At 33.1% G+C, this 11976-nt stretch overlaps 1 protein-coding gene across 1 annotated transcript; it reads right to left on the bottom strand.

The window, feature by feature from the left end:
• Nucleotides 1-7658: 7658 nt before the first annotated feature.
• Nucleotides 7659-10927, bottom strand: LOC114928000 (uncharacterized). Its single transcript, XM_029299080.2, has 6 exons — nt 10874-10927; nt 10183-10399; nt 9730-9984; nt 9104-9283; nt 8713-8793; nt 7659-8419 (listed from the first exon to the last, which is right to left on the bottom strand). Exons 1-6 carry the CDS (start codon nt 10925-10927, stop codon nt 8406-8408), a joined length of 801 nt encoding a protein of 266 aa, XP_029154913.1. The 3' UTR covers nt 7659-8405.
• Nucleotides 10928-11976: the final 1049 nt, after the last annotated feature.

Here is an 11976-nt window from a genome sequence, read left to right on the forward strand (position 1 = left end):
ATCAATAAGTATATTTTTAAATTAATTTTAGGATCGTTTATTTTAAATAGTAGTTAACTCAATCATTTGTATTTTGTATTTATATGTAATTGTATAAAGAAAAAGCATGTATAAAGGAAAAGAAATGGGAACGAGATATTTATATATAGAATCGATAAGTATTTTTTTGAATAATTAGTTTTAGGATCGTTTATTATTTTAAATAGTAGAATTCAATCAGCTCTGTATTTTGTATTTATATGTAATTGTATAAAGAAAAAGAATGTATAAAGGAAAGTTGCGAACGAGTGACGTCCTCTGCCTGAAATTGGTGGCCTTAAAAAGGGCCGTTTATAATTATCGCCAATTTGTAATTCAACCAGTCTTGTTGCCAAAGAAGATTGAAGAATCTTAATTATTAAATAAAAATATCTATATCGAACGAGGGATCCTTTATAGATGTTGATCGATGCGATGCGCACGACGCTCTAATATATTCTGTGAAGCGCGCCTGCTTCGCCACGCTATTTATACTAAACTGCGGGACCCTCGAGCGGCCAATCACGTGCCGCGGCGTGCTGTATGGCACGTGATTGGCCGCTCGAGGGTCCCGCAGCTTAGTATAAATAGCGTGGCGAAGCAGGCGCGCTTCACAGAATATATTAGAGCGTCGTGCGCATCGCATCGATCAACATCTATAAAGGATCCCTCGTTCGATAATCGCAAATCTGATACTCGTCTGATAAATATCTAATGGTTGAATGTTTCTTCACTTTTTCTTAACGTTTTCCATGGCCAGACATTAGATATTTTTATTTAATAATTAAGATTCTTCAATCTTTGGCAACAAGACTGGTTGAATTACAAATTGGCGATAATTATAAACGGCCCTTTTTAAGGCCACCAATTTCAGGCAGAGGACGTCACTCGTTCGCAACTTTCCTTTATACATTCTTTTTCTTTATACAATTACATATAAATACAAAATACAGAGCTGATTGAATTCTACTATTTAAAATAAACGATCCTAAAACTAATTATTCAAAAAAATACTTATCGATTCCATATATAAATATCTCGTTCCCATTTCTTTTCCTTTATACATGCTTTTTCTTTATACAATTACATATAAATACAAAATACAAATGATTGAGTTAACTACTATTTAAAATAAACGATCCTAGAACTAATTTAAAAATATATTTATTGATACTATATATAAATATCTTGCTATATAAAAATATATAGATTTTATATATTTTAATTTATACATATAGCTATTATATTATTTCAAAATGTACACACAAATTTATGAGTTTCTTATTTAATTATTTAATTGTATGTCACATATATTCGTATATATTACTTCTCACACAATACTATGCCATAAGATATATGCAATATCTTTATATTGTATCAAACTATACACACATGAATGTTTGAATTTATTTATTTATTTGTATGATTATATTCGTATGATTATATGCAAATAATTAAAAAAATTTGTGTGTACATTTTGAAATAATATAATAGCTATATGTATAATTTAAATGTATAAAATATATAATTTTTATATAGGAAGATATATATAAAATCAAAATGTATTTTATTTTTGAATAATTAGTTTTAGGATCGATTGTTTTAAAATAGTAGAATTCAATCGTCTACATATTCTTAAAATATAACGAAATAAAAATTTAAAATAAAATGCAATGATGAAAAGCGATTGATAAAAGTATTTGTGATATTATAAATATAAATGTTATTTAGAGAACAATAAAGAAATAGAATATATAAAGGAAACTAATTGCGAACGAGTGACGTTTTCCGTCAGAAATTGGTGGCCCTAAAAAGGGCCATTTATAAAATCTATATATTTAAAAAAATCTGCATAATGCAATGTTATCGAGGAGCGTCGTCCGTCTACCACCGAAGAACATCAAAAAGCATCTGTCTGGTCTGTCGTTCAACGCAGCTCTTATATACGGGTAGGCGACCCCTACAGCGCACCAATCACGAGACTCCATACGAACGGAGTCTCGCGATTGGCTGTTGGGTATCAGTCAGTCTCCTGCGAGATGCGTAGCGCGCGGGTCGTCATGGGACGCGATCAGTCTCGAGTCTCGCGCTAGACGTGCAGCGTGCAGGTTAGGTCGTTCGTCGTCGAGTTCTCGCTCTTCGCGTACACCGCGATCACCATGTAATGCCCAATTCTGGAATATCGGCGACTCCTGAGTGCGTCGCGGGGAAGTCGCCGTCATCGTTCGATGAGGCCCTCTGATAATTGGCCTTGAACAAAGCGGCGACGCCGAAAACGGAGCGTCGGTTTTATTCGCGCGCGAATAAGCTCCCGCGATTTTCGCGTTTTACCGAAACGCGTCGAAAATGTGATAGTCAAAACTCGGGCGTCGCCGTACGTTGTGAACGAAAAAAAGTAACGTGTGCAAGTGTTTTGAAAAAAATAACGTGTACAAGTGTTTCAAAAAAAGTAACATGTGCAAGTGTTTTGAAAAAAATAACGTGTGCAAGTGTTTCAAAAAAAGTAACGTGCAAGTGTTTCGAAGCTTCTACGAGAGGAGGAGGAGGCCCGGGGTGGCATCGGGCAACAATGGAGCAACTACATGGTGAGTAATTCATTTATTATTTTTTTATTACTATTAATAATTCATTTTTCTATTTTATTATATTATAAAATAATAATAATAATATAATAAATAAATATTTAATGAAATATTTTTATATTTGCAAGTATATAATTTCCAATAATTATATTTTGCAGATTACAATTCCGCTGCTGAACATCGTATCAGTGAGTCTCAATTTTTACTTTTTTTTGTGAAAGTTCTTTCTGATTTTGCCGAAACTTTACTTATCTTAAAATGCGTCCCCTCTAGGGGAGGAAAATTTTATAACTTTTTCCTGCTTGAGAGCGACATTTTCAATTTATAGATTTGTTTTTTACTTACAAAAATACATAATACTGTAAAGTTTCAGAAAATTGGGGAGAACGGAGCTCTTTTTCAGTGTATATTACTAAATTCTATAAAATAACAAATAATAATCTGTGTTGCACAAAAAAGAATAAAACAATAAATCATTGTTTGTCTTAAAATATTATTCAAGTGCAATTACAATAATATAAGTACCTAACGTAATAGTGCATTGTAATAACTGCTTTTACAACTTCATCTTTTATTACTATTTACTATGTTTCATTAATATGTATCTATATAAGTAAATATACTTCAAGAGAAAGAAAGACTATTGCTTCATTTATGCAATACAAAATATGTCTGAACTACTTCAACGTTTATAGCAGTATTGGTAAAATTATTAATGTTAATTGTCTTTACATGTTAATTTGCATTTATACTGCAAGAACGAAAAATCCTACAATTTTCAAACGTAATATAACATACGTAGCATTAAAAAATTTTACATGATTTATAAATTCATTAAAAATTGACAAACTGTCAATTTACGATCTCCAAGAAATAATAATTAATAATTTTTAGACGATAACTATCGCGACAATTCTCAATTATTTCGTGCGGAACGTAAAAACTAGCATTTATTTTATTCGACTATTTTTAATCTAGACTAAACATCTAACTGCTGTAAGAAACTCCACGAAGTCTCGGAGTCTCGAATGCATCTTTTTCTCTGTTTTTTTTTTCGTTTTCTGTCCTTCCTAGGAATACTCGCTTATCTTATTTTAGTGCACGTGTTCCGAGTCTCGAGCTTCGATATAATATGATACGTCGCCGCGTTTTCGAACTTCATACGATTAGCGACTGTTTCGTGCGATTGTGATATTGTAAACACAGGTGACCGTGAGCTCCCGTCTAGACTCTTTTCCTTCTTCTTCCTCCGGTTTAAGATTCGCCGACACAATTTTTCCAAGTAGCGTGTTTTTTTTAAGTATAGTAGTCTCAACTGTCGCGAAGGTTGCGTCAAACTTTTCTGGTTCTCGTGTCACGTTATACGATTATCTAAAGTAAAGAACACATTATAATACGCATTTGTGTGTTATCAAGTGATTAAGATTATTATAAAATATTCACGTTCTATATTCGATGCATACACAATACACACGTATGTGAATGTGTGTATGCGTATTAATATTCAATGTACATATGCTTTAATATCGTGTTTAATTACTAATGCGCACTGACAAAAAAATTATTTAATTGGAGTAAATATTTATTTCAATATTGTCTTATAAATAATTTATTTGTTATAAAAGAAAATCCTTTTCAAAACAGATAAATATTTTTTTAGATAAATATTTATTTGTTTTAAATAAATGATTTATAAGGCGGTAGTATTGAAATAAATATTTATTAATTTAATAATTTTTTTCAATGCGCAAACATAATTCATAATTAACAAATTATAATGATCTTCGATTAGAATAGTATCTTTCAGAGTCGCTTTAATGAGATTAAAAATGAAAAGATTAGAATCGTTAAATGTGCTGATGTATTATCACTTATTTACGATGTCGAGATCCTTATGACTTGTGACGCAGACATAATCGCGAAGAATTGTGTCGAAGAAACGGAATTAATCGTGATTAATAGTGATCATTATAAACATGGTCACTTGATGTTTGCAATGCTCGTGAGATTATTTTATTTTTTTATTGTTCAATAGAAGACAAAGAAAGATAAATGATCTAGCATTGTGAATCGACAAGTGGAATGCTCTTTATGATTATAATTATGTGACAATTATAAGAATTACTCGTCTATTATTGGAATGACGAGTTTAAATTAGCGACAATAAAAGTCATCTGCAAATAAACATGCAGTACCGGTTATCGAAAAACATATCGGGAGTGTCGAAAAACAATATCGGGATTGACGAAAAATAATATCGGAAGTATCGAAAAAAAAGTATCGGAGGATTATCGTATTATGTTGCATATATTAGATTCGTATTGAATACCAAAAGTATCGAAAAAAGTATCAGGAATGTCGAGAAAAAATATGGGAATGTCGAAAAAAATATCGTGCGATTATCGTATTATTACTTAAGAGCGTGCAAAACTCAATTTGCTTATAAATACATAATTTACAAGTTTATTATAATCCCACAATTGCTGCTTTATTTGCTTGAATTTCTCGAATATGTATATTCAAATGTTAAGAAAAAGAAATACTCTCACGCGATTGTGTTTAACTTATTAATTTATATTAATTAAATTTTTCTAAAATTGCGTCTGGTATCAGTAATTATTTTTTTCTTTTTCGACGAATTTTAAGAATTATGTAAAACCAACGATTATAAATATTTATAAATATTCTTATCGATTACAATAATTATTGCAATTATTGTATAAGAGAATCGAACATTGAAATCAGTTTTGCAAATTTTTAAATGCATTAAAGATATTAGACGAAAAAAACATAAGGAATGGCGAAAAATAATATCGGGGGTATCGAAAACAAAGTATCGGAGGATTACCGTATTATATTAAATGCGTATTAAATATTGTACAACACCGGAAGCTTCGAAAAAAACTATCGGAAGTGGCGAGAAAAATATCAGAAATGTCGGAAAAAAATATCGTGAGTGTCGAAAAGTATCGGGTGATTATCGCATTACGCGTATATGATTAATTAAATCCATTAAATACAGTATATCGTGTCAGTAGTACAAGTGTGAGAAAAACAATTGACAATTAACTCTGCGTAACTCGCATTCTATTTTTACCAATGGATTATGAACTGTCAATCTTCCGTCTTCATGACGATTATTTTTGATCCTGCTTTTGTACGATAAATACAGCCGAAGTAATTTGCAATTTTATGGTTTCCACGCTATTATGATCTTGTATGAGAGAAGTCGTTATAATTGTATCAAATGCCTCTTTATTTTTCGTTTTCAATGCGAATCCGAATATTGAACCTTGAATATTTCAAACCGCGACTAAACCCATTCGTAATGGTATCCTATCTACTTTATACAGTTCAGTAATGATGCGCACGTGCAAAATTATGATTATTATCAGACACCTTCGCGTTGCTGTTACATTTTCAATTTTGATTTATGTAACCTGTGCTTTGTTACGTGCTAAAATTGTTACGGGAATCATTTACGCCAATTATCGATGTATGATAGCGGAATTAATCCAAGTGCATTTATCGAACGAGAATTATCAATTACAATCAAGTACAAATAATTAGCAATAGATATTTCTAATTAAAAATTTGATTAAAATTTTTATATACGAAAAATTTTTAACGCACTTTAATTTGTACACAATTTCCATACAATGCGTTGCATATACATAATGCTAGTATATATATTTTATTGTTGATATATTTTATTATATTATAAATAGTCTCCTAATGTCATGTATATATATATAAACGGGATATATATAAATGTCATACGAATAACAAAGAGATTCCGTGTTATGACAGAACGCATAGTAAGACAGCCGTACTTAGACTCCATTATGAAGGGCCATCTATTGTACCCTTGTATGTGCCGTGAAACAAAGCACAACAAAGGGCAAAATGCGTAGCTCGGCAATAAACAAATGGTTGTCAGGCATCTAAAAGGGTCTGCTGCGCGTATACAACTGGCAATAAACGTTGAATTACGGTCCAAGAAATAATAAGATTTGTATAATTCGTACAAATGGACCACTTACAAATGATTATTATTTTTAAATGCAAAAAATTGCATAGAAAGAGAATTTACATCGATGTTAAAAAAAGTTATTTGCTAAGTTATAATTACTCTTTAAATGAGTCATTGAATTATTTTTTAATCATTTAAAAAATTTTTAAATTATTTATTAAGAAATAATCGAGTGACTCGTTTACATCATGACACTAATTTGATATAGATAATTCTTTTAACATCGATATAAATTTTCTTTCTATGCTAAATTTTTCTTTTACATTTAATAATAATAATCATCTGGTGTAAATGATTCTTTTTGTATAAAACGTAAAATGAAAATTAGGGAGGGTATAAAAAGAAAATTTATATTAAAATTTAAAATTTATGCTAAGTTAACGTTACGCTTTAAATGAGTCACTTAATTTTTTTTAAATAAATGATTAAAAAATCCGGAGTGTTTTTAATAAATAATTAAGAAATAATGGACCAACTTTTTTAGCGTAACGCTGTTAGCAGATAACTTTTTAAATATCGATCTCTTAGAAAATTTACTTTGAAAATCATAATTGAATGGTAATTGTGGATGGTAAATATGGAAGAATTTTATAAGTTTTTCTGATTAATATTTTTATCACAAAAAATATTATTTATCTACTATCATAAGAAATAAAAAATATGTTCGATTAATCTTACTATGTACATTATTAAGATTTTTATTGATTACTATGATTATCATGATTACCATGATTTTCAGGGTAAAATCTATATAAGAGAAAATTCTCTCCGTGTATTCTTCTACGTCAAACTTTTCTTTTGAAAACATTGAATAATAATAATCATTGGTATAAAATGATTTATTTGTACGGAACGTAAAAGAAAAATGAAGTAAAATTAGGTGTATAAAGAGTCACTCGATTATTTTTTAATCATTTACGAAGCATACGCGATAGAAAAATAAATCGTAAATACAGGGACGAAATAAATTCTAGGATAGATGGGAAAAACCAGGTACGTCTGTTAAACGAGAGAAGTGTTACCAGTAATCGAAGAAAAGCTTTTATTACGAAATCCAATTTCTCGTATACAGAAGATGTGTCGATTCGATATCGATCTGTGTAAAGAGAACTGCGACGTGCCGCAGTGGATTATTTTCAGAATTTCCGACGCGCGTTTAGTTCGTTACTTGCACCATTGTTGCTATTAATAGCAATCGTTTGATAGAAAAGTTATCGGAGTGCTCGAGCGAACGTGACAAAATCGTGTGCGTATAATGCGCTTGACATAATCTCGATTAATAATCGCAGCTCGCGTTCGCCGAATAAGGACAGTTTCGTTTCCGGCATTTTAATGACACGCAGATTCGTTTCCCATAACGGATATCAGACAAATAAAATATGAGCTCCGCGTCGAGTCCGTATAAGACATATCACGCGGTGAGACACGCGACTCTCTCTTTCTCTGTTTCTCGCACGTAGTTATTCTGTTTCCCTTTGTATCTCGTGCGGCACGTGCGAGTTTCGTGATGCATGAGCGATGAATATGCAAGGCATGAGCGATGAGGCAGCGGCGATAGAGATGATGGTAAGGACGCTGGGCGACGAGGATGATAATGATGATGATGATGATGACGAGGATGATAAGATAACTGCGAGATATCGTAAAGGCGGTTTCTCATATCCATTTTTTATATTTTTGCACCGTGCAGGTTCCTCCAAAGCTTGACGAGAGGAAAGTGGCAGAAAAATGTGTGATCCTTCGCTCTCTCTTCTTTCTCATTTTCGTCCAAGTTACGATGCAGGTGCTGCGCGAGAAAAACAAAGCGATTAATTCGAGAAACGATAACAGAGTAGGAAATTATTGGCTAGAGTTAATGATAAGTCGATGATGCTCGAGGAGAATAGCTCTCGTCGATTTTCCTCCATCGCAGATGATATCTGACTGGTGCGCAATTAGTTTGCAATCATTAGTTTGCCCATACATGCCTATGTGACGATAGATTAGATATTTTTTTTAGTTCGTCGGATGCGATTGTTGTTTCTTTCTTTCTTTTTTTAGTCCGTTGCATTTCATACTTGCTGACTTTGACATACCTACCGTTCATGATGTATTTCGCGCTCTTTTGCGCGGGATTGCCTCTGATGCGGATTGTAACTCGCAATATCAAAACTAGATTAGCTAAAAATTAAGTTAAAAAACCCAAAATTAATAGGTAGCAATTTTGCCAGGCGACGTAAATCTGGCAATCAAAAAATACTCTCGTTCCATTTTCTCGTGTTTTTTGCGAAATACAAAACCGTGTGAAAAAAGTGTTCGGCTTAAAAAAAAAAAACATGAAATTGCCTCGATAAAACTACGGTTGCAAATGTTTGCGATAAGGTTTAAAACACTAGATTTTTGAAAAAAAAATTTTGCTAACCCTGTAAAAAAAAAAACAATAAAAATAAACGATTAAATCACGCGTATAGAATTTTTATTATTTACGTACTTTCGGCGGGCGCCGGTGCTGGAGCCGCGGGTGTCGCGTCTGCTGGTGCAACAGCCACTCCTTCGGGAGGTACTGGTGCACCTTCCGCTGGAGCTGCTGCAGGAGTAGTTCCTTCGACTGCAGGAGCTCCTTCCGCTGCCGCAGCCGCAGGAGTTCCTTCCGGTGTTGCTGGTGTTGCACCTACGCAATTGTTTTATTTTTATATTACGGAAGGTGCTATCCGCAATATGTAACAGATCAATCACAATCTCTTTTATAGCATATTTTTGTTGTATATAAAAAATAAAATGTAAACCTGATTGAAATCGATAATGATTGATTGACACCAATATTTTAACTATCGTATCCGAAGAAGCTATACTTAAAAATTATTGATTGGCAAAATATTGTTTCGGCTTATTATTAATCAGCATGGCTTATTATTAATATCATACATAAATTGAAAAGTCTTCACATATCGATATTTAATTGATTTAAAATTTTACTTACTTTTTACAATAAAAAAACAACAAAGATTTAATATAGATACATATAATTCAGATTTATTTTCCATTGCTTCAAATGTAATTTTTGTGAATATTTAGTATTAATTATTTTATTAATATAAAACAACATAAAAAACATACCTTCCGCTGGAGGTGCAGTGGGTGCTCCTTCTACGGGTGCACCCTCGACAGGAGCGGGTGCGGAGCCTTCAGCTGGAGGTGCTCCTTCAGCCGGTGCACCTTCCGCTGGTGGTACTCCTTCCGCAGGAGCAACAGGTGCGGTTCCTTCAGCGGGAAGCGCAGTTCCTTCCGCTGGTGGCGCGGAACCTTCCGTCGGAGGTGCGACACCTTCCGCAGACGGTGCACCTTCTGCTGGAGCTGCTGGAGGCGCACCTTCTACAAATGTGTTGAATAACATTTGCTTAAAAAATGATTTAAAAAGAGAGGAGACTTCATGCGTGGATTTTATCAAATTTTAAGAAATTAATTAAATTAATTTTTTTTAATTTTGCCAATAAAAATTTCAATTCTCTTAAAAAGAAAAGATCTCGCGAAAAATCGCATGTATTAAAAATATTTTCGAGTTATATTCACCAGCAGGCGCGGGCGCAGCTCCTTCCGGTGGGGCACCTTCTGCGGAAGGAACTGCTGGAGCACCTTCGGTTGGAAGTGCCGGCGAGGGTGCTGGCGAGGGTGTGGGTGCGGATTCCGCTGGCGGAATTGCGGGAACCGGAACTGGCGCTGGTTCTGGCGTTGGTGTTGGTTCCGGTGGTGGTGGTTCCGCTGCAAGCGCTTCGACTTGTTCGCCTTCCTGTACATATTAACACACATTAACACGAAATGCATTTATTATCCTATTATTATATTATTATAAAAAAATATTTGATATTGATTTGACAGCTCGAAATATATAGGAGAGGAAGATTCAGGAAATGTGTTAAAAATTTCGGAATATAGAGCTCGTTTCAATCGTCAGTTTTTTTTTTTTTTTGCGTAGACAAAAATAACAAAATAGAAATGATATTCCGCATATATATTTCATTAGAATTTAACACACGCGAGCGAGAGACAACAGAAATGGAATTTGTTTCGTCATGGGATTTGTCACTAAAAGTGTTTCCGTAAGCAAAACACAATTGCGCGAACACACACATGTATTAAATTGTATGATTAACGGTCAGCGCGCGCGACGTTTCGCAAATGTACTCGCATTAAACCGCCGTTTATAGAACATTATTTGTCCCGTTCTCGATAATAATGCTTTATGCGACATCCATGAGCTTACGTCGCGCCGGGCCGCTCGTTTTCCCCCGGCTTCGCTGACGGCATTTTGCGCCATAAATCATCGCGGCCATTATGATCGCGAATATTGTCAAGATAATTAAACAATGTGCGCGACGTCCGATATGATTATAAATACGGTCGAATGTGTAGAACGCGTGCCGAAGCGAAGGGATAGGTTTACGCCAGCGTAGAGAAAACGATCGATCGATGAATCGCGAAATAAACAGAGTGATTGAAAATTGACACATGTAACGCGCGATCGGATGAAAAAGCTCAATGTTCGTTTCGAGTTGATGTAAATGCGGCTTTGTTGGAAGTGCTGTTTAATTGGATACATCAACGTCCATTATCGAGACGCAAATTGTCGCGAAAATAAATAACAAACATGTATGAAAGGAATTGCGATATATGATTATATAGGCGTGTTGAATAAATTAAAAAAAAAAATAATAAATTCAACACGTCTAAAAAATTCATATCTCAAACATAATATTTTTGATCGACGAACAAACATAAGAAAACAAAGATAGAATGGTTATTGAAATTTTTTTCTCGAAAGTGAATATAATCTAATAAACGTCATTTAATTGAATAAAACATGAAAATATTGACTAAATTGGAAGTTAATCGAAATCGCTGATACATATTTTTTATTTTGGAGAATAATAACGACGAAGGGACTAATTTCTCGAAAGTGGAAATGTATTTGCTGATTCGTAAATCAATAAAGTGGATTAAAATTGTCAAAGCATATAAGAGCATGTGTGTATCATAGCGAACGTGATGAAGCTGTGTCGGAAGCGTCACTCAATAGCGAATGGTTATTAAGCGAAATCCGGTTAGTGACATACCTACCGTATACCATATAACTCCGGATATTAGCTTATCTATAAATTAGAGCTTTTGGTATTATTCTCATTGATCACTATAATAACGATAAAAATACCAGCACGAGTATTTTACTAATGATTTTACTAGATAAGAAAAATGTCAGATATCCAATATCTTTAATTAAATTTGTTATACTATTGCGCTTTAATTTGCATCAGATATTTAATTATTTTAAATTTTATCTTTAAAAATATTAAACTGAAATAAAAAAGA

This window comes from Nylanderia fulva, unplaced genomic scaffold (assembly GCF_048542155.1).
Source record: "Nylanderia fulva isolate GAGA-0341 unplaced genomic scaffold, ASM4854215v1 Scaffold12, whole genome shotgun sequence".
NCBI classification, from domain to species: domain Eukaryota; kingdom Metazoa; phylum Arthropoda; class Insecta; order Hymenoptera; family Formicidae; genus Nylanderia; species Nylanderia fulva.

What these genes read in the sequence shown, in the direction of transcription:
- LOC114928000 (XM_029299080.2), bottom strand. Translation starts at nt 10,927, where the DNA reads ATGGCGCAAAATGCCGTCAGCGAAGCCGGGGGAAAACGAGCGGCCCGG. An exon ending in AGCTGCGCCCGCGCCTGCTG is followed by an intron (nt 9,985 to 10,182) that starts GTGAATATAACT and finishes ACACATTTGTAG; the next exon opens with AAGGTGCGCCTCCAGCAGCT. An exon ending in AGCACCGGCGCCCGCCGAAA is followed by an intron (nt 8,794 to 9,103) that starts GTACGTAAATAA and finishes CTTAATTTTTAG; the next exon opens with CTAATCTAGTTTTGATATTG.